At 43.9% G+C, this 21,492-nt stretch overlaps 1 protein-coding gene across 1 annotated transcript in view; it reads right to left on the bottom strand.

The window, feature by feature from the left end:
- Nucleotides 1-21,492, bottom strand: part of LOC110504004 (mannosyl-oligosaccharide 1,2-alpha-mannosidase IA) — a 203,212-nt gene that overhangs the window by 96,583 nt on the left and 85,137 nt on the right. The window contains exon 2 of the mRNA XM_036973737.2: nt 19,829-19,925. Within this exon, the coding sequence (XP_036829632.1) occupies nt 19,829-19,925 (97 nt within the window). The remainder of the gene's footprint in view (nt 1-19,828; nt 19,926-21,492) is intronic.

Genomic DNA, 21,492 nt, shown 5'->3' with positions numbered 1-21,492 from the left:
ACCACACACCCCTACCCACCAACCACGCAGCTAATCACCTCCTATCAGCCACACACCCCTACCCACCAACCACGCAGCTAGTTACCTCCCATCTACCACACACCCTTACCCACCAACCACGCAGCTAGTCACCTCCCATCTACCACACACCCCTACCCACCAACCACGCATCTAGTCACCTCCCATCAGCCACACACCCCTACCCACCAACCACGCAGCTAGTCACCTCCCATCAGCCACACACCCCTACCCACCAACCATGCAGCTAGTCACCTCCCATCAGCCACACACCCTTACCCACCAACCACGCAGCTGGTCACCTCCCATCAGCCACACACCCTTCCCCACCAACCACGCAGCTAGTCACCTCCCATCAGCCACACACCGCTACCCACCAACCACGCAGCTAGTCACCTCCCATCAGCCACACACCCTTACCCACCAACCACGCAGCTAGTCACCTCCCATCAGCCATACACCCCTACCCACCAACCACGCAGCTAGTCACCTCCCATCAGCCATACACCCCTACCCACCAACCACGCAGCTAGTCTCCTTCCATCAGCCACACACCCTTACCCACCAACCACGCAGCTAGTCACCTCCCATCTACCACACACCCTTACCCACCAACCACGCAGCTAGTCACCTCCTATCAGCCACACACCCCTACCCACCAACCACGCAGCTAGTCACCTCCCATCAGCCACACACCCCTACCCACCAACCACGCAGCTAGTCACCTCCCATCAGCCACACACCCTTACCCACCAACCACGCAGCTAGTCACCTCCTATCAGCCACACACCCCTACCCACCAACCATGCAGCTAGTCACCTCCTATCAGCCACACACCCCTACCCACCAACCACGCAGCTAGTCACCTCCCATCTAACACACACCCCTAACCACCAACCACGCAGCTAGTCACCTCCCATCTACCACACACCCCTAACCACCAACCACGCAGCTGGTCCTCTTCCCATCTAACACACATCTCAGCCCACCTCAGTGGGGTTTACCCTGACAGGGATTCACTTTATATTGACACTGAGAGGGCACTGCTACTGTCCAGCTATAGCTTGGCCGATTCAGAGTTGAGATGAGCATGCTTAACTTGGGTATTGCTACCCTCCAGCTAGAGACACTGCCCAGTCATGGGAAATCCATAGATTAGGGCCTCATGGATTTATTTAAATTGACTGATTTCCTTATATACTGTAACTCTTATATTTTTGTTCAGTAGTTGCACATACGCTATGAAGGTAATGTATGTCACTGACATCTTGCAGACACTTTGAAAGCTCTGTGAAACAAAGTTAACTTTTTCCTGTCTCAAGCAGATCTCGTTGCTAAGCCCATTGCCAGCAAACGAAGACTCAAAAGCATATTCTCCATTTCCGTTTGTGAAGGACTCTCACTATGCTTAGTGAGCACTTGACTGTACTGTTGCAATTTGATGACAAATCATGTTTCAGAGCACACAGAGAAAAAAAAAGTGATAGCTAATACCCCTCATTGCCAATCCCGGCGACGGCGAACGTCAGGCAGCAGTGGAGTGTGGAAAACTCCTATTGAAAACAGCAGCAACAAAGCACAGATGATTGATGGACTCAGATGAGAGCGGTAACAGATCAATCCATCACACATTACTCCCAGGGTTGCATGGCGTGGCCCAAACAGAGACCTTAATTATTTCAGAGGCCCTTCACCTGGAAGGGTCCTACCCCAAGGTGCCTTGGTGGGGGTATGAGCACTTGGTGCAGGTTTGGTTACTGGGGTATTTATCAATCCATTTAACAAACGTGAGTGGCTTTGTTCATCACATTCAGGTAGTACCGACCATTAACCATCAAAGCTTAAAGCGAGGTACCTATAATCTAACCTTGTGACAGTCAAGCACAAAAACAACACCATCCATCTATAGATTCTCGATGTTGTGTTTGCCACACGTGAGTGCCTGGAGACACAAACGAGACAGTAGAAATGATTTTGTAATAACAGTTGTTCGCCAAACTGAAACGTAATCACATATGTGTTTAAATTCATACCAATTAATTAGAAGATAACCATTTGAAAAGCTGTAATAAACTGATCCTGTAATAAACTGGTTTGATGCGCTCCCATATTCCAAATTGATACGAAAACAAAAGAGTAAACATTGCAATTGCTATGCAACTGTAATTACTTGAACATTCATTTAAGCAAATATTATTTGGATCCAATTCCTTCCCCCTAGCAACTCAGGAGCTCCTGTACAGGAGCTCATCACAGTAGTCATTCATATAATTTATTTTGTGTGTGAGTGAGTGAGTGTGTGAGTGAGTGAGTGAGTGAGTGCGAGAAAGTGTGTGTATTTGTGTGAGTATGCGTGTTTTCCATAATGTGTGTATGTGTGTGTGTACAAGCATGTGCGTGTGTGTCCATCGGCATGTATTCTAGGTTGGAAATGAGTGGGAGAGATGTGTGTTACTGTGTATTGTGTGTACAGAGTGCACAGTAAGTGCATATGTTCAATTATCAAAGCTGTCACTGCCAAGACAACAGGGTCAGGTTGGTTATACTAGAGAGCCTCTACACACATGATCAATCAATCAACTCACTCACTCACTCACGTCCACAGACACACACACAACCACACACGGACACACATGGCAACAGATTCTATCAGACTGAAATCGTGTTAACCATTGAGACCAACAGCATGCTAGAACAACATTCCCTCTGAGCAACCTCTTACCCTATAGGGCTAATCAATAAATAGACTGTGATTTGATCACCTCTCTGCATTGCCAACGATGAAATTGCATTCAATAGGCTATAACTTCATTAGCCCTCTCAGGGACATCGTTGAAGGCATTGTTGGAGAACCCATACGTACTGTAAATACTGTATGGAACATTGGCCACCATTCAGCGAGGACCATCAGTAGTTACCATTGACGACAGAAGAAGAACCAGAGACCCCCCAAAAAATGATCTACACTGCTAATTTGTTCTGCAGTCTCGTTCAATTGAGCTCTCAAACGTACACCACAAACCGTGAGAGAAATAGCCCGGTAACATATCAAGGTGACTTTAACAGATAGAGACTCTGGTAATATCACATTAATTACACCACTCTTTTATTACCGAGTGTGGCTGTCACCAGGGTAACGCTAGCCTCGTTGACGTCAACGCAGGTGTCCTCGTAGCTTACCGTTCAGGTCCCAGTGAGTGGCATCTGGGGTTCAGATTTAGCCGTGACATGTCAGTGTTCAGGAATCGAATTTGTTTGATTGTACTTAAGAGGTGTCTGTGTAGCATGGAACGGCACTGAGGGTAAGGGGGTTGGTGAAGTTGAGAAGAGAAGGATAAGAGCATATTGGAGAAAAGCCAGGGAGGGTAAAATGTGTTATGAATGTGTTCCAGGAAAGAGAGAGAGGTGGGGGGGGGGGGATCTTAACAGCAAAGAGAAAGGTGAGGAGGAGGGATGTAAGAAATACCATGGCTATCGATCAGAGTGGAGTTTTCAGCAGTATTTAATGTAATTTTTATTCAACCGATATTTAACTATCGGTATGGAACGTCACTGTTACAGTTTAGCCTCAGACAAACACCTGACAGTCAAGTCAATTAAAATCAAATAGGGACGAGTGGCCAAAATTAATTTGACCTATTCGAGCTGAAGATAGTTAAACCACAAATATACTTTTTCCTCTCAGGATATAGGTCACGGGTTAATTGTTGCAATGTTATAGCCTTAGGTCTTTCAAGAATTTCTGTCAAAAATGTTTTCTTTCCTTTCATGTCATGTGGTGTCTGTCGCAAGCGCGACATTCTTCTGGATCGTCAGACCTTTGTGTTCTTGGTGGTTTACCAGCTCACCCTGGATATTTCTAATACAATAATTATTTTTTTGTCTACAGTTCCCAGTCAGTGTAGCTGTCTGGAGCCCAGTGAGTTTGGCCCTCTCAGGAGAAACATCCTCCTCCAACTACTGCTGAAACCACCTAATGTGGCCAAAATAACCACAGGCTGTAAGGGAAATGTCTGACTCACCACACTTCATTTCAGTCTACTAGGAATAAGTCAGAGAGATTGGTAACAATGTAAAAAAAGTGCTACTTTTGACAAAACACACTATTACTTGAAATGGATATTGGTACTTTCGAAATAGTTTCCTACCCACTTCAATCTCACGGAACCTCCCCAAGAGAGCATTCAACCCACACAAACCTAGATCACTTAGACACACTGAATCCAATGAACTCTCAAACCTCCATAATGGTAAACATCATACATTCTGTGGTCACTGTAAGTAAACTGTGAGATGATCAGCCGTATATAGGCAACAGCAATAGAGCCTCTGTTTGAATCAAACATAACAACATGATTGCATGATTGCCATGGAGACAAAGCTGCTGTGATAGGAGATGTTTACTGATGCACATGATCTAATCCTCAGCCCGAGGGGAGCTGTGTTTGTGTCTATGTGTGTGTGTGTGTGTGTGTGTGTGTGTGTGTGTGTGTGTGTGTGTGTGTGTGTGTGTGTGTGTGTGTGTGTGTGTGTGTGTGTCTGACAGTGATGTAGCACCGATGTCCAGTCGAGTCCCAACCGGTTGTAGCAGAGGGCTGGGAGAAGACGAGGCACGGAGAGAGTGGGAGACAGTGTGTGTAAAGTCTGTCTGCCTCTCGGTGTAGGGCCACACAGAGCAGACACACAATGGCTGGTGACCTGCTCTAACGTCCAGCAGGATGCTGATTCAAACCATTTATCAGCATAGAAAAATGTCATAAGTGGGAATGTACTTCGGAAAGCTTCAAGGCAATAATACCTGTTGACAATCTCCAAAAGTGAATTACCTCTCATAATACAGAGTAAACCTCTGGTCTGACAAGGTCCATTACACTATATCACGCCTAAACAAACATACTGTCTGCAGTGTCTGCCTGTGTGGCTGTTGTTACAGTGGGTACCTATTCATCATCATCTGAGCACAAGAGTGGCCACCAAGGAAGCAGAACTCAGACCACAACACAGTGAACCAATCATGTGATTCCCTCTCTCTTCATTTAGTCTTCATAATGTTCCTGGGGGGGAAACGAACAACTAGACAAACCCTAATGACATAAAGTAGACTAAACCCTGTAAAGGATTGGCCTCGTCTATTTGTTGTTATGTTTTTCAGACACCGCAGCCAAAGTACAAGACCCAGACAATGAGCTTAACAGGCCTAGTTCCTCAAGTTGTCCACCCTGATAGATAGAGAGAGAGAGAGAGAGAGAGAGAGAGAGAGAGAGAGAGAACTCTGTTTCCTGACTGCCAGCTTTCTCACTTACATCCTCCTCCAATTAATATTTGTATTTTGCACACCTGAAAACACACACACACACAGAAGACAGATGCACACATACAGGCACACACATCGAACCCCCCCACCACACACACACATTCAGATACACAGAATAACCAAACATACAAGATGAGTCAGTCAAACTGACATCATGTCATTTGCCACTATGGGACCGCGAGACAAGCACAGCGTATCTCAGCCCCCCCCCCCCCCCCCCCCCCCGTCCTGTCAGATGTTACAATATCTCCAACGAGATTACAGACGGCATACTGTGCTATCGAACCCCTCTGTCCATCCATCCACCCCCTCCCACCACGATGGATTGACACACAGCCACTGTGGGGTAGAAGATTATATCTGATGCTATATTAACTGTCAACCCACAACATCTGATTGGAGGTGACAAATGTGCCATGATTGGTCAGTTATTTCAGACCAGGATGGGCCTATGGTGCCAACAATTCAACGACATTGATACCAATAGTAAATAGCTATAGCAGAAAGAGCCTACAACACAAATTGGAGGCACTCAGAGTCTGCAGCTCGGTAAACTAATTGACAGGTCTTCCTGTTTCCAGACGGAGATACGGAGGGCAGAGTGAAGTTAGCATTGGTTCTAGGGCCCGCAGGCTGCGGCTCCAGCAGTAAGCAGGTGTAGCCGAAGTAGAGATCTCCCCCGGTCTGCCCATCTCCCCTGGAGATTAAACAGAGCAGCCTGGCCTGTCAGCTGTGCTATACACACACACACACACACACACACACACACACACACACACACACACACACACACACACACACACACACACACAGAGACAAACACGCGCAGGCACGCCGCACACTGATGCACACCGACACACACGCATGGAGACAGACACACACACACAGCCACCTGAGTAATGTTTGCCTGGGCCAATTAAAATGGGTTAGAATAACCTGGCCAACCTGCTGATGGAGAGGACCCGTCCTCTGGAGAAATGAAAGCAGAGTCGTTCAGCATCGTTAGTGCACACAAGTGTAGGCGAGGAGGTTACCCAGAGGGGGTGGAGTACGTGAGAGGTAGGTGTGTGTGTGTGTGTGTGTGTGTGTGTGTGTGTGTGTGTGTGTTGATCCATCTTACTTTATAAACAAACTGCCCCAAAGTATAGACTGGCTGTGGATTTGGAAATTCCATTAAATAATCATCTAGTGTGATTATAGAGAGCTTTTTTTAATTGTTACTGTTTGTTGGGATATGGGATATTACAGTGGGAAATCATTTACATCTGTAGAATATTAAGTTATAGAGCATTTTCCAACCAACCAAACATTTTGTAAAGAGAGAAAAGTATTTACACACTGGGTACATAGCAATGAATTAACAATCCACCAATAATTGGTGCATTTAAAAACTCAGCAGGTGCACTCACCTTTCATTTCATGCAGTCACCTGTAATTTCACAGCAAATTGCAAAGGTCAAAAAGCTGTCATCGCTTTCTAACACTTGTTGAACTTCAAATCCTTAACTCATCCAACAACCTTTTAACACCAGAACAAAACTTTGTCCCTCCACCTTTCCAAACTCTCCTTTACTCACTCTGAGAACTCAATTAATTTCTTAAACTCCAACATTGCTCTCTCTCTCTCTGTTCTCTCTTCTCTCTGTTTGTAGTTTCAGGGATGCCACGGGCTCCTGGGCACAGCTATCCTGTTTCCCCCCTCTCTCTGAAGTGTGGCCCAGACTGTAACAGTGGTTGGAAAAGTTTCTCTGACCCCTCCGGCAGGATACACCAACACAAAGCATTCCTTTCACACCTTTTATTTATTCATTCCCCCTTTCCTCTCCACACAGGGGGACGGAGAGACAAAACCACTCTCTAATCATGCTCCGTCTGGGGCCCCCGAGTCACACCTTTACCGCCCAATTACCAATGGATCCCTTGGATACCTGAGCAGGTCGACCAATGAATAACCTGTATGCACAGGCACACTGGTGGTGGAGTGTGAAGAAGAAGGATTATAATTGGTTCAAGGAGAGAGAATGTGTGCTAGGCCTGTTAGTCAGTGAGGGCCCTTATCTGTTAAAACTGTGTGGTGGTCACCACAGTAACAAAAAAAAACACTTCTGCTGTGTTAATGGGTAGGAAAGGCTCGAAAATGCTGTGAATGCTAGCTGTGAACAGGAACTGTGAGCTGCATTGTCAGTATTGTTTCAATGGGCAGAAAACCTATATCGTACATCAGGGGATTGAACAGAGCATAAACTAAGTAAGGAGACATACATACAAAGTGTTCCAGTCAAAAGAAAGTAGGTCTACATCGAGAATAAGGAGAGATACTATATACAGTATGCCATGGTTGTGGATAGAAATGGATTATATAGTAGACTAAGTAGAGGCAAGAACAGACTGATTTGTGGACGTATGATGGGGAAAACACAAAACACTCTGTGAGTATTCCATTGCACTCTGCATGGCTGCGGGGACACGCAGTGGCCTAGAGTAATCCAAGGATGGGATATAAATAGAACAAAAAGAGAAAGAATCAAAAAGCTGTTCCATAAGGCGACCGTGAGCTTAGAGGCTTGAGGGAGTGACGCCTGGTGATTAAAGTGCCAAGCCGATTACCTACACCCCACGGCCCATGTCACGGACCATGTCATCGACTCAAATAGCCATGAGGACGCCATCATCTGGGTCACTGTGTCTTCGACGCGACCCGTACAGCACGGCGGACGACTCGGACAAGACTGACCGGTTTACATAAACTCTGGGTCCGGAGCCAGTAGACGGGATGAGTCGTGGAAGGGAATAACAGACATAAGAATAATATAGAAAGTTGTAGGCCCGGGTAAGTCAACCCCTTTGACCCTGATTATTTCTCTCTACGATAGAGTACAGTACAATCCCTTTTAATCCCCCTGCTTCGTCGTACATTTTGCTACCAGTTTTCCATTATCTTGACTGTGTAATCCCTATGGCGAGGGGCTTGCTGATGCTCATGTTCAGTACAGTGGGGTTTTATGTGTTTGTTTTAATCAAAGGATGGGGTGTGGGGTAGTCTGTGCTGGTGAGGTTTAATAGAAATGAATCCACCCCCCCCCCCCCACCCCCCTATCAACTACTGTATGTCCTCACAGTGGAGCTAGAAGATACAGTGCCTTGCGAAAGTATTCGGCCCCCTTGAACTTTGCGACCTTTTGCCACATTTCAGGCTTCAAACATAAAGATATAAAACTGTATAATAATTTTGCACGCCCAATTTTTCAGTTTTTGATTTGTTAAAAAAGTTTGAAATATCCAATAAATGTCGTTCCACTTCATGATTGTGTCCCACTTGTTGTTGATTCTTCACAAAAAAATACAGTTTTATATCTTTATGTTTGAAGCCTGAAATGTGGCAAAAGGTCGCAAAGTTCAAGGGGGCCGAATACTTTCGCAAGGCACTGTATATTAGCATGGCCCAGAACAGTGTAGTTGTCACAGTAGAGACTGGCAACATAGCGAGACCATGGCGAGCATCGTCAGCTGAAGACGAGCTTCCACTGGATCGCTGTCAATCCTTGAAGTGACGCAACATACTCCCTGCAATCTCAATCAGCTAGCGCAGTGGTTCCCAAAAGTTTTATAGTCCTGTACTCCTTCAAACATTCAACCTCCAGCTGCGTACCCCCTCTAGCACCAGGGTCAGTGCACTCTCAAATGTTGTTTTTTGCCATCATTGTAAGCCTGCCACACACACACTATATGATACATTTATTAAACATAAGGATGAGTGTGAATTTTTGTCACAACCCGGCTTGTGGGAAGTGACAAAGAGCTCTTATAGGATTTTTTTTTGCTCTTTATTTAACCATCTTACATATAAAAACTTATTTGTTCATCAAAAATGGTGAATAACCACAGGTTAATGAGAAGAGTGTGCTTGAATGATGCACATAACTCAATGTTGGGTTGTGTTGGAGTCTCAGTCTTTTTCCACACACAGTCTGTGCCTGTACTTAGTTTTCATGCTAGTGAGGGATCAACTCTCACATACAGTAGGTATGTGGTTGCAAAGGGCATCAGTGTCTTAACAGCTCGATTTGCCAAGGCAGGATACTCTGAGCAAAGCCCAATCCAGAAATCTGGCATAAATTCAATTTTCACAGAACCGCTTGTTGCAATTTCGATGAGGCTCTCTTGTTCAGATATCAGTAAGTGGCATGAAAGGGATAACGAATCCAGTTGTTTGCGTCATGTGTTTCGGGAAAGTACTGTACCTGCGTAATTGCGCACCCAACTCACTCAGGTGCTTCTCTATGTCACATTTGACATTGTCCGTAAGCTTGAGTTCATTTGCACACAAACAATCATACAATGATGGAAAGACCTGTGTGTTGTCCTTGTTAATGCAGACAGAGAAGAGCTCCAACTTCTCAATCATAGCCTCAACATGTGAAAATGATGGTCAGTAAAGAGAACTTTAAAAAAATGTGTCAATACTTTGCCCCTTGATAACCAGTGCACTTTTGAATGTTGTAAAAGCATGGTTGATGCACATATCATGGTTGATGCACATATCATGGTTGATGCACATATCATGGTTGATGCCCATATCATTGAATAGTGCAGAAAATACATGAGTTCAGGGGCCTTGCTTTAACCAAGTTAACCATTTTCACTGTAGTGTCAAAAACATCTTTCAAGCTGTCAGGCATTCCCTTGGCAGCAAGAGCCTCTCGGTGGATGCTGCAGTGTACCCAAGTGGCGTCGGTAGCAACTGCTTGCATGAGCATTACCACTCCATTATGTCTCCCTGTCATGACATTTGCACCATCAGTACAGACACCAACACATCTTGACCACCAAAGTCCATTTGATGTCACAAAGCTGTCCAGTACTTTAAAAATATCCTCTCCTGTTGTCCTGGTTTCCAGAAGAGGATGTCTTCCTTAATTGACCCCCCATAAACGAACCGGACATATAATAGGAGCTGTGCCAGGCCCACCACATCTGTTGACTCATCCAGCTGTAACGCATAAAATGTATTGGCTTGTATGCGAAGCAGTGATTGTTTCAAAACATCTCCTGACATGTCACTAATGTGTCGTGAAACAGTGTTGTTTGATGAAAGAATTGTCTGTATAGTTTGTTTGGCCTTTTCCCCCAGAATTGTCTCAGCCATATCCACAACAGTAGGAAGAAAGTCCTCCACAATAGTATGGGGCTTGCCTGTCCTAGCCACTCGGTAGCTCACCATATAAGATGCTTCTATCCCCTTCTTATTAATGGTATCTGTTGCTTTTATACATGTCTTACTACTCGAAAGTCGTTTTAATTCTCGCTCAAAAAACTTCTGTGGCTTATTTTTCAAATTAGCATGTTTTGTTTTTAAATGTCTGTGAAAGAGTGAAGGTTTCATCGAGTTGTGAGATAATACTTTTGTAAATATAACACACTGTGGCTGAGGAAAGGCACTACTCCCAGTATAAGTGAACCCCAAATCAAGGTAGTTCTCATCATATTTGCGCCTCTTTGACGGTCCAACGTCACGGTCTGTTGTTCGGTGCTTTCCTGGGTAAGGGGCCAGTAGTTCTCATCATATTTGCGCCTCTTTGACGGTCCAACATCACGGTCTGTTGTTCGGTGCCTTCCTGGGTAAGGGGCCAGTAGTTCTTCCGCTGCATCAGATTCACAACTGTCAGTGTAGAATTACTGATGCTAACATTGGATGTGCTCCTGGTAGCAGAACAACTTCTGTTGTCGACAGGTGCAGGTGTAGTACTGCTGGTAGCAGCAGTACTACCAGTGAAGCTGGTATGTCTCTATATGGCCTTACTTTTTCTAACCATTTATCAATTTTTGAGCAAACGGAATGATCAGCAGCTACGTTTGGCTACATACGGACCGTTAGCGCAATTCCTGCGAGAGAGTAACGGTTAATGTGATTGGATATTATTTATTTGACTAGGCTACCTGTATTTAACATTGTGTTGTTATTTCGCTGAACACTAGATGGTTTAGTAACATTTTTGGCAGTGAAATGGAAAAAAACCTCACCCAAATGTATAGCCCCATTGGAAAAGATAAATGGACTGTTTGAAAATGCAAAATGCATTTTTATTTGTATTTTTGATAAATAATTATTATATATGTATTTTTAAATGCGAATCACATTTTTATTTGGCGTACCCTAGACGGCATTGCACGTACCCCAGTTTGGGAATACCTGAGCTAGCGCAATCTGCTAACACACTTGGCTGATTTACACATCTACTGTGAAGCAGTTCATGTTGGGAATTTTTATTTTTTTACTTGGTTCGTTCGCTATTCCTATTTCTGCTAGCTCTAGGCTGCCTCACTGGCTGGCTCTTTCTGCTAGCTCTAGGCTGCCTCACTGTCTGGCTCTTTCTCTGCTTGTAGGGTTGACCCTTCACTCTGCTTGTATGTATTATTTGACTGTCAGAGTAGAGGCGTCATTTGCCTAGCCCTTCATTTAACCTTGACGAAAAAGGTCCTCCCACCATTTACCACTCCCTACTGGCACCTTCACCGAATGCACACTCCCCCTGAGACCAGATGCACTCTGGGACATAATTGCAGAGTGGGAAAGAACTGTGTGCTCTCTGTACACGTGGGAGGGCGGTGGATAGAATGGCAATAATGTTAGGGTGCATCCCAGTTCAACGCCTTTAATAAAAATGTCCTCCGTATAACAGAAAAGGGAGGACCGCGACTGAAGGGGCTTCAAGGTCGACTTGGCGCCAGTGTGTGTCTGTACTCCTCTATGGTTTTATTCACTGTGACAGTATCTATACAGACTGGCACTCTCTAAAGATGCCTTCAGAATCTTAGGCCTCTCTATGTCTCCGTTTTTTTTCTCCTACTCACATCATAATAATTCACCATGACTAGCTAAATTCTTATCCATCAGATGGAAGGGATCGATCGGCTTCCATCGAGCTTCCGCGTGACCTTCTCCGTGCTCCATGCTGCTTTTACCACGATTGAAGTGCTTGTGGGTTTTTTCAATAAACGCCTCTGGTTTAAATGGTACCTGGGTGTGCTGTGCGCAAAAGGTCAAGGGGTATTTGGTATTTATTAGGATCCCCATTAGCCACTGCAAAAGCATCAGCTACTCTTCCCGGGGTACACGTAGGGGCCGAGGGGTAGGCCCGTATCTCATTCTGGGAAGGCTGGTGCTCTTTAATTACATCTTATGAGAGGAGAGAAAATAAGAAAAAAGGAGGCAGAGGTGTAGAGACTACCGAGGGGGGATGAAACAAGGGGGGGGGGGGGGTATTTTGAGAAAGGACACAACAGCGATAAGATAAAGGGCAAGAGGAAATTGCAAAGCATCCTGCAGAAGGGAGCGAGGAGAGAGTGGGGCGTTCCGTCTCTTTGTGTTGGGGAGAGAGAATCTCAAACACTGCCTGTGGACAATCCCATTACTAGCCATAAGACATCCATTGTTTAAGCATAGAACAACTATTGGAGGGCAATATTGTGCTCCGCAGGGAAAATAGATGCTGTGACTGTGATGTTCTTTTCTCCAGTACTGTCATGACCCCTATGTCCTCCTCAGCATCTGGCTGCATTGTGTTTGCTCTGTATGATACAGTGTGTTCTTAACCTGTTTGGGGTAGGGGGCAGCATTTTCACTTTTGGATTAATAGCGTGCCCAAACTGAACTGCCTCCTACTCTGTCCCAGATCCTAATATATGCATAGTATTATTAGTATTGGATAGAAAACACTCTGAAGTTTCTAAAACTGTTTGAATCATGTCTGTGAGTATAACAGAACTTATTTAGCAGGTGAAACTCCGTGGACAAACCATTCAGATTTTTTCTTTTTTTAAAGTCACGACTTTCCTGCAGTTCCTACCACTTCCACTGGATGTCACCAGTTTGTAGAAATTGGTTGAGGTTTTTCCTTTGTGTAATGAAGAAGTACCATAGCTCAGAACGAGCGTCACTTCATGTGTACCTTTTGATAGAGGCGTGTAACCAGAAAAGTAGCGTCAGTTTGTTTTGCTCCTGTATTGAAAACAGATCATCCCGTCTTCAATTTGATTGATTATATGCGTTTAGAAATGCCTAAAGTTGTATTACAAAAGTAGTTTGAAATGTTTTGGCAAAGTTTACAGGTAACTTTTGAGATAAGTTGGAAGCGGTGTTTTTCTGGATCAAACGCGTCAAATAAATGGACATTTTGGATATATATCGACGGAATTAATCGAACAAAAGGACCATTTGTGATGTTTATGGGACACATTGGAGTGCCAACAAAAGAAGCTCATCAAAGGTAAGGCATGATTTATATTTTATTTCTGTGTTTTGTGTCGCGCCTGCAGAGTTGAAATATGCTACTCTCATTGTTTCCTGTTGTACTATCATCAGATAATAGCATCTTGTGCTTTTGCCGAAAATACTTTTTGAAATCTGACATGTTGGCTGGATTCACAACGAGTGTAGCTTTAATTTGCTATCTTGCATGTGTGATTTAATGAAAGTTTGATTATTATAGAAATGTATTTGAATTTGGCGCTCTGCATTTTCCCTGGCTTTTGGCCATGTGAGACGCAAGCGTCCCGACTACCCAGATTAAGTTAGTGACCCACATATTCTAAAGCTGTGGTAATGACATCGCTCACAGTGGATGAACATCCCTTTAAGCCCCTATTAAGGCTTGGGGGGTGGTCCGCCTCGCATTAGAGAGCGTGATACTGTCACTATTTGTTTTAATGAGAGACAGGAATGACTTGCATCATTTTCTGATCGATCCACAACAATAAAGCTCAGGGTCGGAAGGGGACAGAATAGGCAGAGGCTAAAAAAGAAGCCATACCTTTTAAAAAAAAATAAAAAACGAGTCATGGTGCAGAAAACCCAAAAGTACATCATCAAAACTCGTCGAGTGGACACCTATTGGTATGAAAGACATCGTCAAGTTACTGTACACATTAGGGCTACATGTGACGATCTAGAAAATTGGGACATAATCTTGGTTAGCATTTCCATCACCGTTTTTTTTGTCTCAGTAAGCAGAGACACAAAGGAAGGATTTACTCGTGGGTTTATGTGGCAGTGTTGGCCTGAAGCAACGGTCTGTTTATGAGCAGTTTTACAGAGAGCTTTCAGCCGACCGTTCCTGGAGCTCTCCGCCTAATCCTATTCCTCACAGCAGCCGGAGATCTCGAAGGGTGTTTAAAAGTCGGCCCATGTTTGCTTTCTTCCATTTATTATTCTCTCTTTTGGGGGGGGGGGGGGGTGACGGCCAAAGTTTCCAAGGACACATCATGGGCAGACGGGGTTGACATGAAAAATATTCTCTCCTCTTTAGCTGCTGCTTCCCAGCCAAGGACAAAGGCGAGGAAACGAAGAGCCCAGGCCTTGATTGTTGTTCACAATGGAGTGGTACTGAATTGTTACCTTTCTTTTGAAATTGGAGGGTTTGTAGCCTTGTTTGTTTGCCGCAGCCGTAGAGGTTGAACAACATGAACAATCAGCTTGTCCTCTGAAATTTGGATTGAGTGATTTGGACGCTGAATGATAAGGTATTAGGAGTCTTGGGGAGCTAGAGGGAGAACAGTAACGACAACAACAAGATTAGGCTATAAACGACTTCCGTCTTTAAAAATCCAAACGCCTTCTGTCTTAGGGAATCACTGCCTGGGCGAATTCAAGTGAACGCTAAAGGCTTTGTTTAATCAACTTGAAAGAGTGAACTCGTACACCTTAATGTGATACTAGGTACATGGAGCTAAAAGTATACTATTAAAAAAGAAGAAAAACTCCAGCACACCGGGAATCTTGATGCCTTCCCCCAAAAAATATGGATCTATTTTTTTCTTATTTTTAACAGTATTCAATAAACTAGAAGGAAAATAATAATACTGCCTGAACCAGGGTCTCCCAAACTCAGGGTCCCCTTTTGCTAGTGTTTGTTTGCACTGTTCTTTGCTATGTTTCTTGCGGTGGTAATCTTTGCTTTGCTATACCATTAGACGCACAGTGTGTGTGTGGGATTGAGAGTTGATCCAGTACTTTCACCTCCTGTTCTCCCCTTTACATCCTCCTCTAGCTCAAGATCTAGCTCTGTTCAAAGACAGGGAACACCTGCTGTTTGATGCTTTGCTTTCGAATCAGCCTCACAGATAATATGCATGCTCGAAGAACAATGTCACAAGGTTATTTTTAGTCTAAACACTCTCTATCATAGAACTAGGGCACCAGCGAGAGCTCCAGAGCCAAACTCTCAAAATGATTAAATGTGCTTAAGTGTTTTCTCTGGCAATTCTCTAAATATTAACAAGTGTCCCCGCATGACTTTATGTTACCCTCCCTACTCAGAAAGTTTCACTCCATATCTATACATACACAAGTATTTTCCTAGCCGCAAGCCTGGGATGCTATGATACACCCGAAGCCTTCCAATCATCCCATACTCCAGGAGATCTACTTCTTCTCTTAGAAGGCAGTGACAGTTGCTGCACATGTCCTTGCCGACTCTCCTGTCCATCAGTTATCCCCCTGTAATGATGCGTGTTGGCTGAGGCACAACGCTCAAGCACCGATTCGGACTACAGAAATCTTCTGTCTGCCAGCCAGGGAAGTTTTAACTACCTGTCCAGTTAAATGAGCACTTCAAGCTGACCTAAGATAATTACCGCACTGTGTGTGTGTGTGTGTGTGTGCGTGTGTAAGTGAGTACAGCCTTGCCATTGAGAAGGGTAGACACATGAAAACCTGGCTCCCTGTAGAGGAAAGGCTGTGCAACCACTGCACCACAGCAGAACCTGAGACAGAGCTGCATTTCCTGACAAAATGTCAAAAATATTAAACAAATAGTGTCATTATTATGAAAAAAAAAATTATGAAAAATATGAATAACATTCCACCAATTTGGCCACTAGAGCGCACTTTGGTCGTTTGACTGCAGGAAAGGGCTACCCTAACCCTAACCCTAATTGTAACCCTAACCCCTAAACCTAAAATAGCCTTTGTCCTTGTGGGGACCAGCAAAATGCCGGCACTTGTCTGAATGTTCCTTGTTTTACGATCTTTGTGAGGACTTCTGGTCCCCACAAGGACGGTAAAACCACAAAAAAACACACACACAAGCTAATCTGCCAGTGTGACACATTATGTCTCTCCTTTACCAGTCAAAGGCATTACATGAAGAACAACATTTCTCATGCCACATTAAAGATTAAACCAACCAATTCCATAACACATCCAGTTTCATTGTGTCATCTTTGAGTACGTTAACATCCGTCCTCAATTGTAGTCGGCATATCAACAGCACTCATTTCGTTTCTCTAAGCATCCGGCCATGACACATTTAGAAGACTTGTTGTCCAATTAGCCTTGTCTGTGTAAATAGAAAGCTGAGTAAATAGATGTCTGTCAAATATAACAATACTTACAAAGAACCATCTGAGGCTCAGAGACCAAATGAAACGTGACTTGAAAGTGATAGCCAATTAAGTTGGCCGGCTGTCGATCTAGAAAAAGATCGACTAGCATTTTTTGTTGTCTATGCTAAGCACAATCTGTTGTTTAACCTCTAAAAGTCTAAGCCGGGGGGGGGGCTACAGACGTTTTCGTGAGGAGACCTGGTCTAACAAATAGAGCTGTAGCTCTTCCAGGACAATATAGGTAGATGCGGTGGATGGAGTTGCAGCCCATGCAAAACAACAGATACACTATACATACAAGAGACTCTGGGCAGCCCTTCAAATGTGTGGATTTGTCTATTTCAGCCACACCCATTGCTGTCAGGAGTATAAAATATTTTGTCAGGAGCTTCACGAAATGTGTTTCCATGGCCGCACACAAGCCTAAGATCACCAAGGATTAATCAGAAGGTCTAAGTAAACAGTGCTTTAAGCTTGTCCACCTACGACAATTGTTTCAGCATTCAACAATGTGATATATCACACTCATGATTCAACTTTACTTTTTTTTTTTTTTTTTTTTACATCAGAGCAACCTATGATACAACTAGGAGTTAGAGATTATGCTGCCACTTATCCTTCCCTATATTTTTCAAAATGAGCATTGGAACAACATAAAATTGTACTTACAAGTGTATAATAATCATAATCAAGATATGTGAGTGGTATGAATTGTTCTCACCTGGTTCCTGTCATAGCAAATATGTGTGGGTCTTGCAAAAAAATGTTAATGTGGAATTATAATGATTAAATGCTTTTAAAAAGTTGCAAATGAGGTGTAGTTGGTCAGAACAACTCAATGTTCTGTAAACTCCCACGTGAAGTTCACTCCCACACATAAACACAAGAGCCTTCAGCACTTTAGGGTTCTACTGTGCCATTACTCGTGAAAATAATGTGAACGCTTCAGTATTCTCTCTGTGTAGTTGTCCAGCAGCACTACAACCTTTCCGTGGGCAAAGAGGGGAAAGCGTGACGTCTTAAACCACAACTCACAAAGAGAGAAGGAGAAGAGAGAATAAAATAGGAGGTTGCAGAGAAAGAGGATGGCGAGAGAAGAGAGGCAGCAGCAGATGGGTTCTACCTCTCGTTCAGGGGCGTTGACTGAGTCTGGAGTGAGAGAGAGAGCAGGAGGGATGTTTCAGTGACTTTCAGCATATTTATAACATGCTTGTGACAAGTAGGCTAACCGAGGAGCCAATCTCACCCAGTCTCTGTTTACTCATGGGATTAAATTAAAAGAACACAGCATCCAATTTCACACCTGGCTTCCTTCAACGTAGCACTCCTCCAGCACAGTGTGACAGTCACCCACAGCACAACCTCTCGCCTCTCTTCCCTCCCCACATGTTCCTCGGTATTAGCAAACGGAGCGTGGAGAGAGAAAACCATGTCAGATTTCCAACGGAATGGAAGTTCATTTGCTTAGTGGGATTAGCGATATCGGGTTGAAGTAGTAAGCCGATCTCTTTTCCCAGAGATTTGAAAGAATAGAGACAATTTTGAGAGACAAATTTACTGATTACCGATTTCCACAGCTATCTTCCCTGCAAATATCTGGCTGATCAGTATAGGGGGATACTTATTTCACAGAGGCTAATTACGTTACTCGGATCAAGGAAGCAATTAAAAGATAAACACCAGTAGGAGTTTGGTGACCTCTAACCTCTAAGAGGTTTCCCCACGTAATGGTACTTTAGTGGTACTGTGTACTTAGGTAAAGCAGAAATGTCAATACTATTTAGAAGATGTAAGCTTTTCCCATGCATTACAGCTGCTGAATGTACAGATGTTTCTTTAAAGGACCTTTCAGGCAGCTGCCATACGGGTTCCTTACCAGAATGATCATAATGGTAACCCACACGTTACTTACAGACGTAAAATCTTAAGTTGAGCCAGTTTGCTACTGGAGGAAAATAATTGGGCAGCAAAAAGAAATGTGAATGATTATGTGAATTATGAGTAATGAACATTTTGGCAAGAGAAAATCAAGTCTAAACTTTCTGAGCGGAAATTACAAACTTTAGAAGCCTAACAAAACCTCCAATACACTACAGGTTTTAAATGTCCTGTGTTGCAGGAAAGTTCTCCAGACTGATCAAATTAAAATCTGACATTTGCAGGGCTATGAAATGCAACCAGACATCATGCAGAGGTTGGATAAGGTCTCTTCTGTAGTTTTTAATTCCAACACATGGGGAAGAGAGAAGGCTGAGTAATCACCCTATTTGCATAATGTATGGCATTTACATGAATACTACAGTACAATTCCCATTTACATGTATTATCTATTCGGGAAGACACATTATAGTATTACTACTATATGATGAGAGACAGAGAAGAGATGCCATCAAACCGCTGAGAGAAAGGTGAGCATTGTTTCCCATAATGGCCTCAATAGTCCACAATCCCAGTAGACCGGGATGTGGAGGAAGGCAGGCGTGTCAGACAAAGGCCCACCAACCCAATCCTCATTAAAAGATGATCCCACTTTTATTAAGAGCTTAATCACCTGAATATCCTGTGGCTCAGATGTGTGTGTGTGTGTGTTTGTGTGTATGCGTGTCATTAGGTAACTGAGGAATCTTCTGGTACCATGTCCGATTAATGCCCACACAATGACAACGTGGTGTAAAGGCTGCCGGGGCAGGTCACAGTCCGATGGTAAAGAACCATTCTGACAGGGGGGTTCAGGTGGGAAATGCACATAACATGCACTGCTTGTCAGGAAGCCTATAGCCTTTTCCAACTACAGTACAACCATATGCATCACAACAAAGATTCTGAAATAATGGTAGCCAGGGGATGCGCAACCTGCATGCCTCTAAAATGTTGACGAGCGAAATAGACCTTCCACATTGAGAGCATCTTCATCTATGAGCGATTGGCATTAATGAAAACTCTTTGACCTAGAGGTCGACTAAGGCCCACAGACAATTGTGTGTCCATGACTGCAGACCATTTGTGTGTAACATGACTGTTTTTGACAAAGACTAAGACCTTCGCGAGCAGCTCCCCAGTAACCTGTGGGGGCCTCTGGGGCCTTTTAGCCTGGGGCCACAAAACACCACTCACCAAACATGTTCCCAATGTGGCCATTCCTGGTCAGGGGCCGTAGCTCGTTCCTGCCCCAGGCGAAGCTCTTGTAGTTGTCCCAGGCAAACTTCATCATCTGAAACACAAAAACAGGGTTAAGAACACAGGTCAGTCACTAAACTGATGGCAAACCACCTGATTCACAACAACACCCTTAATTAAACTGGAATGGTGGCCTGCAGCAATGTCAATGATGGATTATTGTTTTGCTGTGAATTTAAGACAGGCATGCAATTATCACACATAAACCACACAGGTAAACAACACCCCCAACTAACCCTGTTAAATCAAATTAAAAACAAAGTGGATCGCCATTCTCCTTCCAAAAACCTTCCAAGATCTCCTAAATCAAAAATAATCATGTTTTTTCCCACTGACCGATATGGTCAAAGTGATTTAATTGTGTTATGGCTGAGCTTTTACTGAACTTTCTGGAAACTATGTTGCAGACCTCCAGTACAAATCACCTGTCAGAGCTTTTTTTACTGCAGTGAAATATAGTGTACTATCAACGAGGATAAGAATATTAGTAGCATATGATCTTCTGAATATGAATCGATCCTAAAAACACAAAAAGGGACACTTTAGCCCACTGCTATAAATGTAAATATTGAAACAAAAGCATAAATCCTACTTCCTGTAAATCTCCCACTGAGGAAATGAGCTAACCACCACACCACCCCAACATGTCAGAATTTCATTTGGTTGACTGACACACCAGGAACAGTTTTTTTTTCAGAGGCCGAGTGGTAATATGATGTGATTTACATCGTGAATACTGAATGAGTCTGTGGTAGTCTCCAGAGGTTAATTGAGAACAGGCTAGCAGCATCCATCTAAGCCCAAGACACACATGCAACATATACTGACCCAACATATAAACCGCAACATGTAAAGCGCCGGTGCCATGTTTCATGAGCTGAAATAAAAGATCTCAGAAATGTTTCATGTGCACAAAAAGCTTGTTTCTCTCAAATTTGGTGCACAAATTAGTCTATGAGAGAGTGTTCTCACATATAACAGCTAAAGCCTCCGTAACAGAGAGGGAAGACATTCTTCAGATCGAAAAGCACTAGCAACTGGTGACAAAAGGGGTCAAGGTTGAAGAAAGGCTGAGAGCCGAGCTGGAGCTACCTGGGCTGGTGAGTTACAGCAGTAATGGAGTCAGCGCGGCTTGCATCAGTGAAGGTCGGGCTTTCAGTGACCATGAGAGCAGAGTGAATGGTAGAAACAGGCAGAAACAACAACATCCTGCTTGGTGGCCTAATGCAGGTTTACACACACACACACACACGTACACAAATGCTTGCTCACCCATCCACACACACACACACACACAGGGATGCGACAGTCATCACAGGTGCACACTCAGTGTCATTGTTGAGCCTTTGCGGAATAGTCGTGCCAGCCAATTTGAGTGGGCATTGTTTCAAAAGAAGCTTTCTCGCCTAGAGATATGCCGATATTAACACCAATAATTTATGCAGGACCGCATCCAGTGAAAGTAAGGAACTAGCTTGAGACATGATTTGGAGATTAGAATCAAGGATATTGATGGTGCAAATTTGTTTGCACGGCAATAACTCTTCAGGCAGGGCCAGAAAGACGAGCATAGGTGTTGGGGGCAAGAGAGGACACTAAAG

The sequence above is a fragment of the Oncorhynchus mykiss genome, chromosome 3 (assembly GCF_057628025.1).
Source record: "Oncorhynchus mykiss isolate SJ-2025 chromosome 3, ASM5762802v1, whole genome shotgun sequence".
NCBI lineage: Eukaryota > Metazoa > Chordata > Actinopteri > Salmoniformes > Salmonidae > Oncorhynchus > Oncorhynchus mykiss.
This window is presented reverse-complemented; position numbering and strand designations above follow the sequence as displayed.